This window comes from Eretmochelys imbricata, chromosome 20 (genome assembly GCF_965152235.1).
Source record: "Eretmochelys imbricata isolate rEreImb1 chromosome 20, rEreImb1.hap1, whole genome shotgun sequence".
In the NCBI taxonomy this organism is placed as follows: Eukaryota; Metazoa; Chordata; order Testudines; family Cheloniidae; genus Eretmochelys; species Eretmochelys imbricata.
The window spans coordinates 12,518,170-12,540,965 of NC_135591.1; the positions used below are offsets into that span (position 1 = coordinate 12,518,170).

The window sequence follows — 22,796 nt, forward strand, 5'->3', positions numbered from 1 at the left end:
AAGGTAAGTCACTCTGTTTAGGCCTATTTGACACTTCTTAGCCTTAACAGTTAGTCCTGCCTCCCTTATGCGCTCAAGGACTTTTTGTAGTTGTTCCAGGTGGTCTGCCCAGGAATCCGAAAATATGGCCACATCGTCAAGGTAGGCGACTGCATATTCTCCTAATCCCACTAGGAGACCATCTACAAGTCTTTGGAAGGTGGCGGGTGCATTTCGCGGCCCGAAAGGGTGTACATTAAATTCATACAGCCCAAGATGTGTGGTGAAGGCTGATCTTTCCTTGGCAGATTCATCTAGTGGTACCTGCCAGTACCCCTTGGTTAAGTCCAAGGTAGAGATGAACTGGGCCCGTCCCAGTTTCTCTAATAGTTCATCTGTGCATGGCATTGGATAGTTGTCTGGGCGAGTTACAGCATTTAGCTTACAGTAGTTCACGCAAAAACATATCTCCCCATCTGGTTTGGGAACTAGAACCACTGGAGATGCCCATGCACTTCCAGAAGGGCGGATTACACCCATCTGTAACATATCCTGGATCTCCCGGTCTATAGCAGTTTTAGCTTGAGGAGACACCCAGTAAGGTTGGACCCTAATTGGGTGAGCATTACCTGTGTCAATGGAGTGGTATGCCCGTTCAGTCAGTCCTGGGGTGGCTGAGAACGTTGGCGCGTAGCTAGTGCACAGCTCCTTGATCTGCTGTCGCTGCACACGCCCAAGGGTCATGGAGAGGTTCACCTCTTCCACACCACCAGCACATTTCCCTTCGTAGGAGACACCTTCAGGCCACTCAGTGTCGTCTCCTCCCTGGGCTGTAAACTGACAAACCTTTAATTCTCTGGAATAAAAGGGCTTTAGAGAATTAATATGGTACACCTTAGGCTTTTTGTTGGAGGTGGGGAATGCTGTGAGATAATTAACAGCTCCCAGGCTCTCCTGGACCGTGAATGGCCCTTCCCACGATGCTTCCATTTTATGGGCCTGGAGCGCCTTTAAGACCATGACCTGGTCCCCTACTTTGAAGGAACGCTCTCTGGCATGTTTATCATACCAGGCTTTTTGCTCTTTTTGAGCATCCTGTAAGTTTTCTTTAGCAAGGGCTAAAGCGGTTCAGAGGGTGTTTTGTAGGTTGGTTACAAAGTCCAGAATGTTAGTTCCTGGAGAAGGTGTAAATCCCTCCCATTGCTGCTTCACCAACTGTAATGGCCCCTTAACCTCACAGCCATATACAAGTTCAAATGGGGAAAACCCAAAACTGGGATGTGGTACAGCTCTGTAGGCAAAGAGCAACTACTGCAACACTAGGTCGCAATCATTGGAGTGCTCATTTATGAATTTACAGAACATGGCCCCCAAAGTTCTATTGAACTTCTCCACCATGCCATTTGTTTGATGGTGGTAAGGAGTGGCAACCAAGTGATTTACCCTCAAGGGATTATGAGTGGTACACTGTCAGTAGCAGTACTGGAATAGATGGGCAAAGGAGGGCGGGTTATGCTGTTGTGACCCTCCATGACACTGTGGAAGCTGAAGGTTTGCCTGCTGGGACCTCTGCCCAGCTTGCCAAACTAATAGCCCTGACCCGTGCACTTGAACTTTCAAAAGGAAAGCAGGTCAACATTTTTACTGATTCAAAGTATGCTTTTGGTGTGCTACATGCTCATGCTGGCCTATGGAAGCAAAGGGGAATGCTGACAGCCCAAGGCTCCCCAGTCAAGTATGGGCCCCAAATCCTCCAGCTCCTAGAAGCCATACAACTTCCCTCGGAAGTGACAGTGGTACACTGTAAGGCCCATCAAAGGGACGATCAAGATGTGGCCAGAGGTAATGACCGGGCAGATAGAGAGGCTAAGCATGCTGCCACCCTGCCATCCCCTCAGACTGAGAACGCCCATATGCATGCCCTTATGCCATCAGTAGGGGAGCTTCCAACCCCTCAGTACTCTGGGGAGGAGAGACAGCTAACTGACAAACTCGGTCTCCGGGAAAAGGAGGGATGGCTCCATTCCCCAGAAGGGAAGGTCCTCTTACCAAAGGGCCTGATCCAGCCGGTGCTGCAAAAACTACATCAAACCGCTCATGGTGGCAGGGAAGCACTTATCCAGCTAATGGGAAAATACTTTATCACTTCCGGACTCCGACCCCTGGCTGCCCAGGTACAAGCGGACTGCTTAGTCTGCCAAAAGAATAACCCCTGACCGGGACATCCTGTGCCACCAGCTGCCCTAGAACCTACTCCGGGCCCCGGACAAGTGTGGCAAATAGACTTTACTGAGTTTCCCCGGACCCAAGGGTTCAAATAGCTCCTTGTCATAGTGGATTGGTTCAGCGGATGGCCAGAAGCCTTCCCATGCCGTAACTGCACTGCCAGAACAGTGGCCCTCAAGTTTGTTAAGGAGATCTTTCCTCGCTTTGGACTCCCCCTGTGGATGGAATCTGACAACGGGACACATTTCACGTCAAAAATCATTCAAAGCATCTCACATGCCTTACAGGTCCCCTGGAAACTCCATACGCCCTGGAGACCGCAAGCCAGTGGGGTAGTGGAGCGTACCAATCAGACCCTTAAACGGCATCTCTCAAAAGTGTGCCAAGAAGCCTCACTGTGATGGCCTGATGCTTTGCCCCTCGTCCTACTTCGTATCCGCATTCTCCCGAGGGTAGATTAGGGCTTAGTCCCTTTGAAATTATGTTTGGAAGGGCATGGCCTATGAATGGTACCTCGGTTCTGTCAGGGGAATGGGAGCTGGGTAATGGTTTTTTGTCACAGTATATGTGTTCCCTGTCTGCTGTTCTCTTGTCTCTTCACAGGTATACCAAGGATTCCCAGCCTCTCCCCTTGGACTCTCCCTTCCACTCCTTACAGCCCGATGACTCTGTGCTTGTTCGTACCTGGAAAGACGAGCCTCTCCAGGAAAAGTGGAAAGGACCCTATACCGTCCTGCTGATCTCCCATACAGTGGCAAAGATCGAGGGACACAAGAACTGGATCCATCACTCTCGTCTGAAGGCAGTAACCGCCCCCTCGTCAGCAGGACAGTGGACTGTCCAACCTGCTGACTCCTCATCTAGTGACGATCTCGGGCTAAAGCTACTGTTTAAAAGACACAAATAGTGGGCATCTTAACGCTAAAATGGGCCCTCCCAGGTACTGGAGACCCTGGGTTGGGAAGACTCTGGTGATAATTAATTGGGTAAGATTGTTATTCTCTGTATTGTTATTTCCAAACTGTGCATATCGGGAGCATAACTCCTTTGTTTCGCTTGCGCACCATGTTGCTACTTTAACAAACCAGACTGATTGCTGGGTATGTGCTCCAACTCCACTGTCCCCCAAAACGGGAATGCCCCTTTACATGCTGTCCTTGACCCTAGCAGAATTAGCCGCCACCAAAGAGCAGGAAAGAACAGACTCGCCGTTCTGGAATAAGACTTCTTTACAGCAAGCCGCCTATCAGGACCAGGAGTATTCAGTTGCAGTACTCACTGAGGGAGTGTTATGTTTTACCCAAAACCAATCTGATCACTATGGGCGTCCTGTGGGAAAAAGCTCTTGTGTTATTACACAGTGGGCTGATGGGTATTGGGTAAAGACCAAAAGGGGAGGCCAACAGTGTGGGTGTAATGGTTCCTCCCCTTTTAGGGAAACTCTTACAAATAATTTTACCACAAAAGAAAGGTTTGGAAATATAACTTGCCGTCCAGTTAATATCTCCAACGTAGCCCTACAGGGTCACTATTTTGTATGTGGCCGAAAGGCTTACAAGGTGCTGCCAGCCAACTGGACAGGTAGCTGTTATATAGCTCATGGAGTTCCTCATCTTTCCATAACTGCCACACTGCCCAAAGGAAAGATTAGAAATGCCCGAGACACCTCTGTTGCGTCACGAGAAAAGACCCTGCGGTGACTGACTACGGCATTGGAGGGCAATATGAAGAATTCCCTCACAACCGAGAAGCTTGTAGGATGCTCTGTACTGGGAATAGCGCCACTGTTTACCGGGCCAGCCACGGCATGCATAGGCCGCTATACTGCAAGGCTGCAAGTGGTACTTGAGAAAGTGGCCTTCGAGTTAGAGGACATGGTTCGTGATTTAGGATCAGCAGTAAAAACATTAAATAAAGAGGTACAGCAGCTCAGGACATTTTCCCTCCAAAAAAGGCTGGCTTTGGACTAATCTCTTGGCATCCCAAGGAGGGGTTTGTGCCCTCATCGGGCCCCGATGTTGTGTATATGTCAATGATAGCATTTATGAGATCTATGAAAAGGTGGTACAGGTTGAGGCCCATGCCTGAGCCGGAGCACAGGTTGCCTATACTTTTCCAGAGAGCGCTTGGTTGCAAACCTTGTTTTCAGGCTGGGGTTTGTCGTCTTGGCTTGGTGGTATATTTAGCCTGTTATTGAAACTTTTCTTTTCTGTATTGCTTGTATTACTGGTATTATGCTGTGCAGTATCATGTGTTAGGGCCCTTTTGCAAAAGTTAATAAGTCATTCTTTTCAGGGCTATCACAAAGTGCTTATGCAAAGTCCTATTGTAAAGAAATAAGTAGCCCAAGTGAGAAAACTCAGAGCCAAGACTGTTGAGTGTTCTCAAGGGAGGGAGTTGTTGGGGACACTGGGGCATGGCCACTAGGTAACTCGAGGGGATGGAAGACCACGAGTGTCAATGAAGCCCCCTCGCACTAGGCCCAGGTGTCCTTACTTTATGTTTCAAATGTGAATGGTGTCCGCTGTGTCAATTAATTTTTTTAAATTATGACCATGATCTAAGATCCACATTTTCAGAATTTTCTTACATCATTCATATGCTCGGATGAATAAGGCTGCTTTCCTGAACTGTGGTCCATATTTGGAACTGTCTTTCTAGTTTAGACTCAACCACCCTTCTTATACAGTTTGGAAGTTGTTCGATACTCCCTCGGGACCAGATTTACTCTTCTTTACACAGATTTGGGCCCTAGTCGGGGAGCGACATACTCATGTAACCGAGGAGCAGAATTTGGCCCTCATATGGGTTCAGTCTCTCAGTTAGGCCTGTCTTTTTATCTTATCTATTGATATAGCATCCATCCCGAGAGTAGAAGAGCAGCTGTCCCATTTCAGATGAGATACATCAATACCTATATTGATTATTCACAATGTTTTTATCTTTGTTGTACTGTTCCTTTTGAGAAATAAGAAAATAGAGTCAAAGTAAAATGTACTTTTTCTCCCAAATCTATGTGCCATTCCTGATCTTGATCGAACAGGGGAGAGCGTCTTTCCTCTGGATTAAGAATCCAGCTGAGACAACTACCCCAGCCCCACACATTCTACAAGGGAATCCAAAGTCAGAGCAGTGGCATTCAGTGAAGGGTAGCTGCTCTCTTTGAACATCCTGATAGATGAAGTAAAGGACTGGGGGTTATCATTAAAAGTACCTTAAATGGGAGCTCAATCCCCAGAGCAATGATTGCCGAATCAGGAAAAAACAAGAAAGTATGTCCTCTCAGGGATTGGCATATTCAAGTTTACAAGAGAGACGATAAAGACTGGCCATGACGTAGAAAAATCAAAATTCAAGTTTGCCAGTAAGAAAAGAGCCTGAGTAATAGTCAGCTAAAGAATAGAAGGGACCAGTTTACCCAGGAAGTTACAAGAGCCTTTATTAAAATGGAGATCTACTTTTGTCCTTCTGTCTGCTTGCTTCTGGCAAAGGTTCTCAGGAATAGAGGGGGAATCTCTTGGGGTCCAGCAACTCTGCTGGCTTGGGAAAGTGTGCACTGCATCACCCACTCCTCCCTGTGTGAGACAATCTCTGTGCCTCTGTTTCGACAGTTCAAAACCTTGAAAAATATCTTTCTTTACAGCTCAATACAGAAATTGCCAGAACCTAGTCCTGTACTTTTTTCTTTAAAAACAAACAATGAAATGGGGATGTTTGCACGACAATGATATGAATCGATGTCTGTATTTTTATATCTTTAGACGCCCAACAAATATATAAAAATCTGCATGAAAATAACAATTAGTAAGTTTGCAAAACTGAGCAATGGAAAGTTCGGAAATGCCAGGATTCAGGGAATCTGAGTACTGTGCACGTGCATTTTGACACAGTCTTTAATTGCACAATTGTACTATTTTTTTCCACAGGCCCCTCATTCAGTGACCATTGAAGTGTTGTTTGTTGTTTGCCTTCAGACACTGTGTAAATACTTCTGCAACGTGAGCACATCAAGTCAGGTTCCAGGTCGCAGTCCTTCTCTTCCAGGGGCTCAGTGGCCAGGGCCCAGTATATCTAAAATATCAGGTAAATCCCTGGGATTAGGGGTGTGGCTGACAGGGCCTATTTCTCAGGCACCATGAAGTGTTCTACTATAAGGATGAGTCCTGTCTGTGCAGTAGATAGAGCTTTCTCAGGGGACAGTCTGTGACAGGAGAACAAACTCCCATGTCATTCCGAGGCTATTAGAGAGACAAGGTGGGTGAGGGATAGGGTGACCAGATAGTGAGTATGAAAAATCGTGATGGGGGTGGGGTGGGATTGATAGGCGCCTAAACCCCGAATATCTGGACTGTCCCTATAAACTTAGGACATCTGGTCACCCTAGCTGAGGTAATATCTTCTGTTGGACCAACTTCTGTTGGTGAAAGAAATAACCTTTCAAGGACCTGAAGGAGAACTCTGTGCACTCCTTTCCCCAACAGAAGTTAGTCCAATAAAAGATATTACCATGACAGATGTGAGTCATATTATTAATGTACTAGACGAAGCTGCTCAGATACTTCATTGAGGAGAACAGTGGAAAAACCTATATAGAATAAAGTGAAGGAGAAAGAGAGAGCCTCTTTCTGAGATTATCCTTTTCCTTCTCCCTAATGATCCTATTTGCTAACAAAGATATACATTCTTAGTGCTGTTGTGGCTTTGTGCAGAAGTGTGAATTGTCTCAGTAGATTCGGATGTATTTTATCTTTTAGGCAAAGATATCGAATACAGGGAATACAAACAATACATGTTATGCAAACCCGCACCACTAGGTGGAAGCAGATATTTTGAGTTGTCATTAATTGAGAAACCATTTCAAAAAGCAAAGTAATGTTCTTGGAATTCTGCTTTAAGCCACAAGGCACACAGCTAAGCAGAGTCATCTTTTGAGTGCTGGATCTTTAATTTTTTTTCCATACGAGAACCTGCTTAAAATCCCATTAATAAACTGTGTTCTCTTCACTCTCCTATTTGTCTGTGCTGTGACAGAAAAATCTAATTGTCTGTCAATAATGGCTTTTATTTGAAGCAGAGAGGTAGAAAACATGTGTGTAAAATGCTTTGAAGAAGAAAATCTCTCTAGAAATGCAAATTATTATTATTGTTGTTATTGGGTCAAATTCTACAGTAGGTATTTAGGCTCCTAGCTTCCACTGATTTCAGACAGACAGACACAGACACAGACCCTTTGTTTTTTCTCCCTCCTCCCAGCTTTTGAAAGGATCTTGTCTCCTCAATGGTCATTTTGGTCAGGTGCCAACGAGGTTACCTTGAGCTTCTAAACCCTTTATAGGTGAGAGGATTTTTCCTCTGGCCAGGAGGGATTTTAAAGGGGTTTACCCTTCCCTTTATATTTATAACAAATGCATTTTCTGTATTTACCAGCTTTGTTTTCTTGCATCCTCAGTCATTTTGGGCCTTGTACATAATGTGTATAAATGGAATATTTATCATCCTCTCTGACTGTAATGTGTTTTAAGTGATGGTATATTGTCAAGCTGCATTCAGTATGGGTTAATCTGTTGATCCTCATTAGTGAGAGAAGTGTATGAATTACGAGCCCAAGCAGGATCCCGCTGCTCATTGCTGCAGCTCAACTTGCACTGCTGCAGAACACTATTTGTGTGTGTGCACAACGCTTGTGTTGTGAAAACCTTGCCCCCTGTAAATACACTCAAAGTCAACCTCTGATCCAGCTCTTGTCAAATGCAGCCAGTTAACATCATAGTGACCTCGGGTGTAAAGCTGTGGCCTCCTCCTTTTGAGGGTCTACTGTTGCCCAAGTTCTAAGTCAACTGTGGCAGTGTTTGGGTGATGATGTGCTAATTTATGAGCTCCTTGATGCCTCCACAGTGTTTGTCATGGCTTTGCCACACATCCTCTTGTTCTGTTCTTGATCTTAATTTGTTCTGTGGCATGACATAGTTCATGGTGTTACTTGTCACATGCACGAACACTCTTCCCATCACTGGTCCATCCGTCGTGGACTTATATGTGGATGCCTTGCCCGGATGTTAACAGCTGCAATGAGCAAGCATTCTTACAATTACCTGTGCTCCTACCTGATGCTGCATTTTTGAAAGGCCCAACTTTATGGAGCCAGGTGTAGACAGTGAGGGGTGCAGAACACCAGCACAGAGACAGGCAAACTCTCTGTGCTGACCATGCCCTTAGCTTCTTGCAGAGCGGCCTGCTGTTTATGTACTAAAAATGGAGTAGGCCTCAACTGTGTGCCACTGGATACTTTCCATCTTGTGCAAATGTACGAGTCCCCAGTTTACACAATGGCATGGAACAGGGGCTGAGTCACATCAGACCCTGACTCAGGAAGAAAGTTCCCGAAATAGGTAGCACTATATTAGTTATCTGCTGGCGCCTGGTCAAAGGGGGCTTTTTGCTTGCTTTATTATCCTCTTGTCTGTTTGTTGTGCTGTTAAGATGTGTTAATTAATTAATGACAGTTAAGGACCATCTTGTTCTCTGTTTGTACAGGTCCTAGCGCAATGGGATCCTGCTCTGTGACTGGGACTGTGAGGCAGTACTGCAATACAAATAATCACATGCTGATCTCCAGAAATATTTTTATAGCGTGGCCATCCCCACTAGCTTAAGAGATTAGTCACGGTAAATGGAAGTATGTGAACCTGACATCTGCAGTTTAATTCAGTCCCCTTGTCTCCTGCACTGAGTGTTCTTTCTGCTCAATACACACTCAATGGTAGGCATGCCCACAGAATAGGGTTATGAAGATGGGTCTCTGGGAGGCTTTGACTTCCTCTACCATGGCATGCTATTGCAGGAAGGAGGTTTGCTGGGAAGAGATGGGGTCCATCTGACCAAGAAGGAGAAGAACATCTTCATGCACTGACTCACCAACCTTAGGAGAAGAGCTTAAAACTAAGTTCAGAGGGGGCAGGTGAAAAAAGCCACCAGGTAAAAAAAGGTGGCCTTAATAGAGAACTAGCTGTGTGGGGAGAAGTAGATGTGGAAAATTGCAGTAGAATTACAGGAGAAACAAGAGGGAAATCCATGGGGGCATCCGCTTAACATCTTAGATGTCTGTACACACAAGCAAGGAGTAATAATAATGGGGAATAAGCAGTAAGAACTGGGAGTTTTAGTACATGAATCTTAACTGAGCTTAACTGCATCACAGATACTTGATGGGATAAATCTCATGACTGGACTATTGGTATAGAGGGCTATAGCTTGTTGAGGAAGGACAGGCAGGAAAAAAAAGAGAGGACATATTGCATTGTAAACCTGTTCTGAGGTCCAGAAGGAGGTGAGAAGCAGACCAGTTGAAAGTCTCTGAGTAAAGATAAAAGAGGGAATAAACAGGGGTGAGGTCCTGGTAGGGGGTCTATTACAGATCACCAAATCAGGAAGAGGAGGGAGATGAGGCATTTCTAGAACAAACAACAGAAATATGCAAAACACAAATCCTGATCGTAATGGGGGACTTTACCTACCCAGACATCTGCTGAAAAAGGAATATGGTAAAACCCAAAATTACCCAATAAGTTCCTGGAATGTACTGGGGACAATGCTTTGTTTCAGAAAATGGAGGAAGTAAGCGGGGGGACAGCCATTTTAGACTTGATTCTGACCAGCAGGGAGGAGCTGGTGGTGAATGTGAAGGTGGAAGGTGATTTGGGTGAAAGGGATCAGGAAGGATAGATTTCATGATTCTAAGGAAAGGAAGGAGTGAGAATGACCGGAGAAGGACTGCCAAAAGCAGACTTTAACATCCTCAGAGAATTGGTAGGTAGCGACCCATGGGGAAAAAGTCTAAGGCATAAAGGAGTTCAGGAAAGCTGGCAGTTTAACCTCCAGGAGACAATATTAAAGGCACAACTGCCAATGCAAAGGAAAGACAGGAAGAATAGTAAGAGGCCAATGGCTCCATCAGAAGTTTTGTAATGACCTGAAAATCAAAAAGAAATCCTACAAAATGGGGAAACATGGACGAATTGCTAAGGAGGAGTACAAAAGAATAGTATGTCCGTGTAAGGGCAAAATCAGAAAGGGTAAGGCACAAAATCAGTTATACATAGCAAAGGACACATGTCATTGGAATTCTTTTTCCATATGGTTTACTGCAAAGAGTGTCATCACTCTGAATGCTTTGAAGGCAACATCATCTCCAAAATCAAGTGTGGCCTCTACATATGGCCATACATATGACACCACACTGTATTAAACACAACAAAAAATAATTCAGTTGATTTGTTTGGCGGGACATGGAAATGAAGAATAAATTTCAATTCATTGTAAAACAATATAAAATCAATATTTGTAATACAGTCCAATAAGATTTCATCAAGCTTTTTAATCAACCGAATTAAAAAGCAAAGGAAACCAACCACCCACACTCAAGTGTCACTGTGCATTCCAACCAACCAACCACACTCAAGTGTCACTGTGCATTCTCCAAGGCAGTTTCTTCTCTTTCTTTGTTCGGTGCTTTTATTTTCTATCCATTCAACCAGGAGCAGATTTTCCAATAAAACCAATATTGGAAAGTGTGGCAAACTGAGAGAGGGACGGAACCAAAATTCAAAATGATTTAGAGCAAATGAGAAATTCTACACTGGAGCAAATTTAGCCACCTATTGGACTGCGTACATGGATGGGCCCAGATATTGAAATGTATTTAGGTTCCTCACATCTATTGATTTCAGTGCGAGTTAGGAGCCTAAATCCCTTTGAGGCTCTTGTCCATGTCATCACAGCACCCACCTGGTCAGCAGCAGTTTATGTGCTATGTCACAGTCACAGCGATGTCATAATAGTGCTTGCATAATCTGAACTGGCTATCCTGGACAGGACAGGACAGCCTGAGAGGCCAGCTGCCTATCAGTACTGGAGCTCTTTGGAGAAAGGACTGGAGGAAGTGTTGAGGAAAGATTAAAACATGAATAAATTTGTGAGTGAGCAGGAGGTAACCGACAGAGGTAAGGGTCAGCATTGTATTCTCTATATCCATTCTATATTCACACACACATGTAGAAAGCATAGGCATACAGATTAGCTGTAATGTTCTCCTTTTGTATGAGCAGAACCTCAGCTGCTGGAAACCAGTGTCCCTCTGTTGACTTCCTTGTAGCTGTGTTGATTTACACCAGTTGAGGAGTTGGCCTACAGCCTCTGGACCTGGAAACTTTCCTGAGAATCTGAGTTTCTAGGGAATGTTATGGGGGAGGTCTTCCTTCTTTTCTCCCAGTTGTTTTATGTTTGTTATGGGTCCTCATTTTGTGTCTTCTGCATCCATGGAGCCAACTCCATCAGAGAGAGGGGAAATTAGAACAAAAAAGGCAGAAGGACTTCTCCTCTAGCTGTCTAAATGAAGCTCTGCTAATATCTTAAATGCAAGAGTACAAAGCATGGGGTCACATTTCTTAGCAACACTAGTGCTCCTCATCCCACACGAATGGGCAGTGTAGGTTACAGTTATGATTCCGTTTGCATCTGGGTGTTACAACTGAAGGATGCAATTTGCATAACGGATGGGCAGTCTTTCCTGGGAAGGGGAAATCTTGTTAGTTCCTCCTTCATGCTTGGAATGCTGTTACAATGGAGACAGATAAATACGGCATTTCAGATTTCTTGTGAAATATTAAGTCTCCTGGAGAATTTCTGCCCAGAGCGAAGAGATACATGGGAGATCAAATCCTGGTTTTTTTCATACACCAGCTATTTCATTGTTTCCTAGAGTTTAAGGCCAGAAGGGACCATTAGATCATCTAGTCTGACTTCCTGTATTTCACAGGCCACTAAATTTCACCTAGCAACCCTACCCTGAACCCCACAACTTGTCTTGGACGAAAACATTTCAGTCTTTAGGAGACAAAACTGTTGTGTGCCATCAGCAGAGGACAGGAGAGACTGAGGTTCCACCAATGCCTGAGGCCCTTGCAATGGTCAAGAATTGATTAGGTCAGATATACTCAGATTATCCTAGCAGGTGATCAGTGCCCCATCCTCCCACTCAAAGGTCCCTGCCAATCCGACCAGGGGGAAATTCCTTCCCACCCACAACTCTGGAGATCAGTTGGACCCTGAGCATGTGAGCAGGACAGCTAAGGAAACAGATTCTCTGAACCATCTTAGAGCACTGGTCCACCCTACCAGGTGTCCCATCTCCTGCTATGGTCAATCCCTGACGCTTCAGATGAAGGTTGGAGGGACTCACCCCACTCACAGCGTACACCTCGCCAATTGTGCATGGGGGTGGGGGGGGGCGGGGGAATTCCTTTATGACCTCTACAGGCAACTGTACAGGGGGGAGGGATAGCTCAGTGGTTTGAACATTGGCCTGCTAAACCCAGTGTTGTGAGTTCAATCCTTAAGGGGGCCATTTAGGGATCTGGGGCAAAAGTTGGGGATTGGTCCTGCTTTGAGCAGGGGGTCGGACTAGATGACCTCCTGAGGTCCCTTCCAACCCTGATATTCTATGAACTGGATGAACTCCGTTCCATGAGTCTTCTCTGCAAGTATTTAAACTACCATAAAAGAAGATTGAAGGCTTTCTTCAAAACAAGGGGCCTAAAGTTAGGCTTCTAAATTCATACTGAGGTCTCCAACAGTGGCCTGATTTTCAAGAGATACCGAGCCCCAAAAGTTCCCAGCATAGCCAATAGGTACATCTGGGTGCTGAGGATTTTTGAAAATGGGACCCTGACTAAGCAAAACTCTTAAGCATGTGCTTAACTTTAGCTCTATTTCTTGGCTTAGAGTTAAATTATTACTCTGTATGCTATCAAAACTCATCAATTGACAGTAAAGAGGGAAAGGAAGATTATTTTACGGGGGGATCTACTTGAAAGGAGCATATTTGCTTCAATATGATTTCCCCCCAAGCACACTGGGTAGTTCAGCAAACAAACCTGGTCATGAGGAGGAAGGAAGAGGATTTCCAGGATTCCCAGGTCTACTTCTCACAGTGTTGGGGCTCCTGCAGAATCTTTACTGGATAGTGAATTAAAGAGGCCAGCACCAATTTCTGCTATCCTTTTATTTAATTTCAGGTGTTTATAATGAGGTTGTTTCCCTCCTGGCACATATGGATGATCAAGATAAGGGCAAAATTGCCCTCAGGATTGCCTTTATAGCCGAGACCAAGCTGGCTATCGTTCTGACAGTTCTGCTCGAGAAACTGCAAAAGGATGAGGTAGGGCAGTTTCATGAAATTACATCCGCTTTCCAGGTGTCCACACCAAATTCTGCCTGACTTCATGGGGGTACAGGGGACTGCATGGGGATAATTCAGTGTAGAACTTGGCCTGGCGCACCATCAGGAGAATCAGTATTCGCCCTTCTGTCCTCAGGCGTAAACTCATCATGCAAAATGCTGTTCTTACAGATCAGGATGATATAATGCTCTATAAAGAGAGCATTGTCCTTTTACACACAGTGGAGTACATGGGCTGTAGACAGTAAAAGTACACCATCGGATTAGCAGTAATCTCTTCTAATAATACTTTGCCCTTCTTTCGCAACTTCATCCAAACATCTCAAAGCACTTCCTTAATACTAATGAATTAAGACTCACAGCACCCTTGTGAGAATGGGAAGCATTATCCTCATGTACGGATGACTTGTGTCACAGGGAATTAAGTAACTTGCTCAACACCACTTAGCAAGTTAGTCAAAGAATGTGAATAAAACCCAAGTGAACTGACTCCCTGCTCTAAATCCTAGCCAACACTCCTTTATTATGATGACATATTATTGAGATTATAGCATTGAAGGGACCCTTATCTATATATTTTCTACGGGGGGAATTCTGCAAGAAAAAAATAAAAATGATGCGTACAATATTTTAGAAGTTCTGCAAAATTCTGCATATTTTGTTTGTCAAAATAATACAATATAATTACACCCGTTAAAATTATTTTTGGTTATTTATTTCAAAATACCTGTCAGCAAGTATGTCTGTATGAATACAGACAACAAAAAGGATTCAGGAAATGTTTTTTGACAAACTGATTCCTTACTATGCATGTTAATACAGAACTCAGAGTAATAATTCATTTAAACTCAATACAGAACCATATTTCTTGCACCCCTTAGGCGCAGTGCAAAGGCTTGGTAGAGTCAGGGGTAATGGAGGAGCTGAGGGAGAGGGAAGTAAATTGCTGGGAAGGAGCCTGGGTGCGAACTTGGAGCGTTGCTGGGTATGGGTGGGAAAAGTCTGGAAGAGTTTTTTTGGGAGGGGAGGGGAGGAATTGTTAGGCAGCTCCCCCCATGCAGACCCTGTCTGACCCCTAACCTCTCCCATTCAGTAAGGCACATCTGCCCCTGTCTCCATGTGTTCCTGCACACCCGTGGGTCCTGGCACGCCCTGTCCACATGTGTCCCTCCACCCCCACTCAGAAACCCACTCCCGTGTAGATCTAACGGCTGAGCTCATTGCCCCTGGGAGCGGCTGAGGACTTACTGCAGGAGTTGGGTATTTTATATTCCACATTTACAAATTCTGCCTGGAGTGGCTAGAGCAAGGGCAAGGTGCTCATTTTTATTGTTTGTTCTGAAGAAATGAAACTAGAGAAGGGGGCAGTGAAGGGCGCTTCCTCTGGCTCTTTTCTCTCCAGGAAGATTAAACGATGTCAGTTGCTCGGCTGCTTCTGAAGCGCTGCTCAGTGCGGTGCTTGTGGAGGGCCGGGCACGTTTTACACCAATTAAGCCACCAATTAGGGCAGGGGCTTATTAGCCACATTCCTGTCTGGTCGGCAAGAAAGAGTTTTCCCAATTCTTCTCTTTTATGTTTTGTCCCCAGCAAAACAGAGTAGACATTTACTGTGTCCTGGAGAAAGTCTTACAGCAGGACACCCAGGGCCTGGAGAGAAGGCTTCTGAAGAAAATAATAACACTAGCCTCAAACCACATGAGAGAGACTCAGGTAAGTTAGTTCTCCCGAGATACCAATCAAAGGATCCAAAGCTTTAACTCATTCAAACTCTCTTTTGGGGGGATAAACTATATACTGAAATGAAAATGTATTCTTCTGTTAGAGGCCCACACCTTCCTCCAGACCAAAGCCCAGGTCCTAGACAGCACTTGTGCACATGCATAAGATGGGACAACTCACATGCTGAAAGTTAAACATGTGCTGAAGTGCTTTGCAGGATCAGGACCTGAGACACATGATCTCAGACCCAGAGACAGGCCTATGGTGTCTTAAGGAGCAAGTCTTTCCCGAAGTCTACTCAGGATTTCATTATTGAGACTGATTTTATGGGGAAGGCGCTCTGATACTGTAGCGATAAGTGGCAGTATAAAGCCCCAAGACAGACAGAATCTGAGCTATCTCCAAAAGAAGCAGCATTGGATTTAGAATATAGTTTGCCAGCAGGAAAACCCATGGAAAAATCCCTCTCTTGTTCCAAAGGAAGTCAGCCTCCTTTTGGGGGACAGTTTATTCCAGGAAAGCTCTCGGAATATCTTGAAGCTGCCCAGTCTGTGTCTCACTTACCGCCTCAGGGAAGGGCAGGGAAAATATCATGTGACTATGGTGACCAGTCACCCACCACAAGTAGCTAACAGTGAATAGGCTAACGAAGCAGCTTGCAAGCAACTCGAAGGCTGAAAACTGTTTAGCCAAGTGACTCAAGGAATATTTATGACGAATGACTCTACCCTCAGAAAGTTGGGTTGGTTCATTCACAACTTGTGCACAGAAATAAGGACTTGACTCATGTAAACAACTCTGGCTAGTGCAACCGGCTTCAGTCACCTCAGTCTCTCTCTTTTGGTTTTTGGTTTTAGGAAGCAAGAAATGAACTAAAAGTGGCAGCTAGCAACACCTTAGTGACTCTGGCACGCTGCTATTTCAGTGATGTCATGTTAGAGCTGATGTATCATCTGGAGCTGCCTGAGGAGTTTATTTTCATTACGTTGGGCAACCTGTCATCTGCCTATGGTATGGTCACTTCCCTCTTTTCTTTCAAAGTGATTGTTTTTCATTTAAAGACAGGGGATTATCTCTCTACCTAATAATGTTACCGCTAAACAGAGCTCTGTTTGAGTGTGTGTGTAGAAACACAAGATTAACTGCTGTTGCTAGTTGTGGCCTCCAGATCATGAGCGATCCAGCCGGAGGTGCAAGCTCTAACTTATGCCCCTGAGTGAAGTACCTGAAGGATGGGAATGAGTGGAAGATCAGGTCTAGTGGAGCTCTTCTCCACCCCACTTGCCATCCCGCCCCAGTGCTCTCTCCCCTTACTCTGGGAGTGAGTTGGGCATTGGGCACAGCTGTACACTTGTGGAGGATTCCCCTCTTCAGGGTGAATCCCCCACTGGCTTTCAATGGCTGCTTTAAAGCCATTCTGCTCTGCTTACGCAGCGCCAATGGCCTCGGAACCCATAGCATCCTGCCCCACAGTGTTTCTACGTGTGTTGTAAGAAGGCAGAGAGCAGCTGATTGTCTGTCTTCCTTCTCTTCTGGCCTATCTCTGCAGCACTTAAGTGTATCCCTTTTGTGGGAATGATCCTGAACGTCATGATCTCCATGTTGGAGTTAGTCGAGGACAGCAGGATGAGACAAGCATTTTGTGGTGGTAAGTGCCAGCACTTCCTGTAGGTGCCCCAAATGGATCATAGAATAGAATATCAGGGTTGGAAGGGACCCCAGAAGGTCATCTAGTCCAACCCCCTGCTCGAAGCAGGACCAATTCCCAGTTAAATCATCCCAGCCAGGATATTTAGGGGGTCTTGGTACAGATTTAAGTGACTGACCAAGTCTGCAAACAGGCCCTGAACTGTGCTCCCTTCCCTGGATTGCACCAGGTGCTGCGTTCCTTGGCTCCTGTGGCACTCAGTGAAGTTGAGAATGCTCCTTACTTTGCAGGAGGTGCTGAGCATTTGTAAGTTCAGGCCCTTTGTGACTCACGCATATCGTTTAAAATAAACAGACACAAAGGCTGAAGCTGCCCCTCTGCCAGGAGGCTCCTGGGGGAGGAGGTGAAGGGAGCAGATTTCATTACTGTACATTTAAAAATCCCCTGTTTCCCACTCCTCCACCCATTCTCTCTCCTTAGTTTCTTCATCATCATCATCATCATCTCCTTTCACCCTCTTTCTCTGTCTTCTCTTCTTCTCCACTTCTCTCTTCCTTTGCTTTTCAGGTGATGCTCAGTAAGGGGTTAATCCTGGGCCCTTGAGGGAAATGGGAATTTTGCCATCCACCTCATAGAGAACAGGATTGGGCCCTAATTCCTCTTAGCAAGGACACTAGATACACCTACTTTTAGGGCAAAGTGCTCCCCACTACCTTCAAATCCCACTAAAGCCAATGGCAGTTAGGGGCACTGAACATCTTTCAGACAAACTGTAACTCAAGATGAAATCATACAGTGTTCGGGTTGAATAAACAACAACTGCAGAGGACGCGAGTCTTCAAATGATGGTAATTGAAAAAAGATGGAGAGATGTACAAAGAAAAAAGCCTTTTAAGAAACAAGAAATGGAATGGGGGAAAGAGAAATAGCTCCAAATTGATATGGGATTTCAGCATCTAGTCCTGATAGGAGCTGCCATGGAATTGGAGTAAACGATAGGCCTGGGTGTCTTCTCTGAGAAAGCAACTTCTCCTCATTATTACTATGTCCTTTTCATATTGCCTGTCTTCTCTCCTTCCGTGCAGTTCTGGAAAAATGCTCAAGGGCAGTGAATGGATATTTTATGAACTGGGAAAAGTGCTCATTCCCCAGAATGGGTGAATCACAATTCTGCAATCAAATTCTTCCCTTATATTGTCATGTGACCAGCAACTGGCTGACCTGTGAGGAGCTGGAGGTGAGAATTGCTGACTTTCTAAACCTTTAGCGGAAATTGTGATGTTACATTCTGTGTGTCTGGCACTCTTTGTGATGATGGCATTTAATGGTAGGTCCTTTTGGATGGAACAGAGTGTCATGTAAAACATTGAAAACCCATACGTTTATAATGTCACCACATCATGGAAATTCGGTCTGTACCTAGTGTACATGGATTCTAGTTTTGTGCACCTAATGTGCAGATGAACCCGGGATAGTGGGCTAAATTAATTCCTGGTCTAAGGCCATTCAGCCCCAGTGGAGTTACAGCAGGGATGAGTTGGCCTAGAATGCATATTAATCTGGGGAAATATTTTACCTGGTCTAGTTGTGAGGTGCATTAGAATATAATCCTGACACCAACCCTACGAGTCCTGGTTCTTTACCAGGAAATATTGGGATAGGACCGTTCCGACAGTGGAACAAGGGAAATTGCACTCATTAGAAGTAGAAAAGGTGTGCCTATTGGAAGAGATTGAATGAATTCATAGGAACATAAATTCTGTGTCTCATCTATGCAGCTCAAGCAGGCAATCATCAAAGCCCTTGGTCCCATGATGGGCATCCTACTACACAAAAAGGAGCCACCAAATCCGATATTTAAGGAGATCTCATGGCTCCTTGAGCAATATAAGGAGGAAATTGATGTTTTTCACGTCACCAAGGTGAGGTACCACTCATTAAGGTAACTGTCTCTGTGTGTGCTTGTGTGAACTGCAGGAGGAATTTGCTACCAGTGGGGTTTCCTGGTCTAGATAGTGACTTGTTAGATAATAAAGATGCACACAAGTTCTGGCTTTATACACATGGTGACCCAGGCAACAAGATTTGTAGGTAACTGCCTCTGATGAAAAGCATCCTCTGTTTCCTGGGGAGGAGGAGAAGGAGATAAAAAAACAAAACACCTGCACAACAAGATACTCTCTCCTTGTGATTTCCCAAAACATCCTGTCAACTCTGTGTCTCTCTTTTAGATCATAAGCTCCTCAGAGCAGGGGCTACCATCTGTTGTCTCTGGTGGGTACCAAGTCAACTGTCAACGGTTGAAAATTAATAACAAGGAGGCTTGAGGGTCATTGCTTTGCACTGCATAACTAGATAGATATAAAATCATTGCCTGTCTGTTTCATCTACCGTTCTATGCAGTGCTGTTGTAGCCATGTTGGTCCAAGATATTGGAGCAACAAGGTGGGTGTGATAATCTAATTGAAGATATTTTCTCACTCACCTTGTCTCTCTATTTCATCCACCCTCAGTACCACATGAGCGAGAAGAAAGGGGCCATATTCTGTCTTCAGTGGGGCTACACAGTTGTAAATGAAGTCATGAGACAGCTATAACTTCTTGGTAGTGATATTTACTCACCGTCTATGTTGGTTGAAGCTTTCTAGTACAGAGTATGTGGTCACTTTGGGGGTTGAAATACCCATGATTTGGAGGGAACCAATGTATCATGGACTTGTTTGATAGCATCAGGGCACTACACAACTGTGTAAATATAGTAAAGTATGTAGATGGCATCCGAGACATTCTGGAAGCTTCAAGCAGCAACAGAGAAAAGTGTGTTAGATGCAGGAAGGAATTAGATTTTCACCATTTTTTATTCAATAACCTGGCAGAGGACATAAAATCATCATCGATAAAGTTGGCAGATGAGATAAAAATGGGGGAGTGGTAAATAATGGAGAGGACAGCTCACGGATTCAGAGTGATCTAGATCACTTAGCAAACGGGGCGCAAAGAAACAATATGCCTTTAAATATGGCTGAATGTAAATGTATGCGTCTAGGCACAAGGGATTTAGGCCAGACATACATGATGGGGGATGCTGTCCTGGGAAGCAGTGACTCTGAAAAAGATTTTGGGGGTCATGGGGCATAATCAGCTGAACATGAACTCATGCTGTGGCCAAAAAAGCTAAAGCTGGGATGCATCAAAAGGGGAATCTCAAGGAGGAGCACAGTGGTTATTTTACCTCTAAATCTGGCACTTGTCTGACGACTGTTGGAATCCTGTCTCCAGTTCTAGTGCCCACAATTCAAAAAGGGTGTTGCTAAATTGACAGAAGAGCCACAGTGAGGAAAGGATTAGAAAATATGCCTTACAGAGGGAGAATCAAGGAAGTCAATCTATTTAGTTTAATACACAGAAAGTAAAAGGGTGTGTGATGGGGTTTACCTACCCCGCATTGGTTCAGCAGGGGTTAATCATGCTTTGTGGGCCGAGGAGGTCATGCCCCCTCATCTCTGCTCGGCATGCTTCAGCTGGACCCAGATACAAAAGAGAGCCGCTCAGCTCAGGCTGGGATGGCTGCCAAAGGGAGCAGAGGCGCATTGCAGGCTCCTGCAGAGAGACTGCCAGTGCTCCAGGATTCAGAGGCCAGCCGGACTGTGGCTGCAGCTGACCCCCAGCCACCCAATGCCAGAGATGGAGGAGAGACCCCAGAATCCCTGAGACTCCCAGCTGTGGAAGAACGGGTGGGAAGCAGCCTAGGTGGACGAAGCATTGATCCAGTTGAGGTAGCAGGCTTGACTCAGCATGCTTTGGAAGGATCCCCGCTGAGTTGGTGGCAGATACCCCTGCGCCCTGGGCTGGGACCCTGTGGAATAGGTAGGACCCAGTGGAGAAGGGCTCACCACTAGGCAACACTACCCTGCCGCAAAAGGTGGTTCTATCGACTCTGGCCACTAGGCCGCATTGCCCTGCAGCCAAGGGTGGGTCTACTGACTTTGGTCACTAGGCCGCACTGCCATCCCGAGAAGGGCAGCCCAAGTGACTCAGGCTGTTGGGCCGCGGTCCCTCACCCAAGGGCTGCTGCACTGATCCCGACCATTAGGCGATGCTGCCCTAGGAGCCCGGACTGCTGTGGTGGCTAGGGAGACTAGGCCAATTGGGCCGCTCCAGATCTACTTCAATTCCTCCTCAACCTGAGACCACCCTGACGGGGTGGACCTATCCTGTGACAGGGTGACTTAATTACAGTCTATAATATCTTACATGAGGGACTCCTATTATCTAATGGGTTCTTCCGTCTAGCAGAGAAAGGTGTCACTTGATCCAATGGCTAGAAACTGAAGCTAGACACTTTCAGACTGGAAATACGGCATACATTTTTAATGGTGAGATAATTAACCATTAGAGCCATTTCCCAAGGGCCGAGGCGGATTCTGACGATTTTTCAATCAGGATTGGTATGTTTTTCTAAAAGCTCTGCTCTGGGAATTATTCTGGGCAAGGTCTCTGGCCTGTGTCATACCGACCGGAGGTCAGACTAGATGATGGCAAGAATCCGGTCTGGCCTTGGAATCTAGGAATCCCCTGAATCTGCTTCAGTCACTACATATGGCTCCTTTGTGTGCCCACCATCTGACTTTCGCCCTCTGTTGCAGAGTCTGAGCCAGCTCTTGGAGGTCTCTGTTGAATATAAGATCCCTCTACCTAAAGGGAAGTTTCAAGCCATCTGCAGTGCTCTGCACAACCAGGTGAGGGGTGATTTTTCTTGGATCCCTTCAGCTTAGGCACAGCAGATCTGAAGCATATTAACACTAAAAAATCAATGGAATGATCGTGCAGAGCCTGGGGACCTCCTCATGCCTTACTGATTTCTGCAGGCTCAAGAGTAAGTAGGGAGCGGTCTCATTTTCTTAGCTACTATCCAGCTCAGTTTGTAAAGCGATTTCACCATCAGCCGATTACCAGGGGGAGTCAGAGTTGTAAAGTAAAAACTGTGGCTGTGTCTTGATTAGGTCAGCTCTGCTGCTCAAAACACTTTAGCTTCTCTTATCTAATGTATTGGTCATTGTCTTTGAGTCTTGCTGTGCATGCAGGACCATCTCCCTGGAGTTCAGACCTCTAGTTGGACAAGCAGGAAGTGGAAGCTTAGAAATGAATTGAACATTTTTCTTTTCCCTTGCTTCTGATTAGTTTTTCTTTGACCATTTCCCTTCTTCCCACAGATCTGTTCTCCAGCTAAGCAGCTCAGCATAGAAAACCACAAAGAGCTGTTCCATTGTGTACTTCTGCTAGGTAAGGGGAAGAGACTCTGAGTTACACAGTGGTTTCTTTGTAACTTCCTTACCTTTGTGAGGTACGGTAAGAAGAAGAGTTCTGCAGACAGTGAGGATGTGATTTCTTCCCTTGCAGCCCGTTCTTCTCCTGATGATCTGCTAGCATTTCTACACGAGCAGCTGGAGATTGAGCATGAGGCCGTTCGTGTGGCGTCTTTAGATTTCCTGAGAGCTATTGTGGGTGCTGACTGTAAGTAACACAGGAACAACTGTGCCAGCTGCCCTCTTGGCCGACATGCTGAGGGTTGAGTTGAGGACATCCAGAGCTAAAAGCTTGAGCTACTAGAGATTGAGCTAAAGAACCAAGGCTTTGTAGGCACGGCAGGGCTGCAGCAGACTCATCACCTCTGCAACTGGGGCACAGAGGCTCTAGAACACACAGTCACCAGTGGTTTGGAGATCCCCTAAGGGACCAAATGCTGCCCTAAGTTACTCCCATATGGCCACACAGAAATCAACAGGTTCAACTAAGTGCTGAATGTAGCCCAAGATATTTGTCAAGGTCTTTTTCAACTTCAAATACAGAAGTTAACTTGGGGCTAATGCATGTTAACAATAATCAGATAAAAATAGAATAATACTCCTGACTCAAGAATCCTAAGTATATACACTCTAGACTAGATTCTGAGTTCTGTTATGCTGGTGTAAACACAGATTAACTTCA

General features: G+C 45.3%; 1 protein-coding gene across 1 annotated transcript in view; it reads right to left on the minus strand.

Moving 5' to 3' along the window:
* Positions 1-19,495, minus strand: part of LOC144277890 (uncharacterized) — a 33,131-nt gene extending 13,636 nt beyond the window's left edge. Inside the window, exon 1 of the mRNA XM_077838913.1 lies at positions 19,431-19,495. Coding sequence (XP_077695039.1) covers positions 19,431-19,495 — 65 coding nt within the window. The remainder of the gene's footprint in view (positions 1-19,430) is intronic.
* Positions 19,496-22,796: the final 3,301 nt, after the last annotated feature.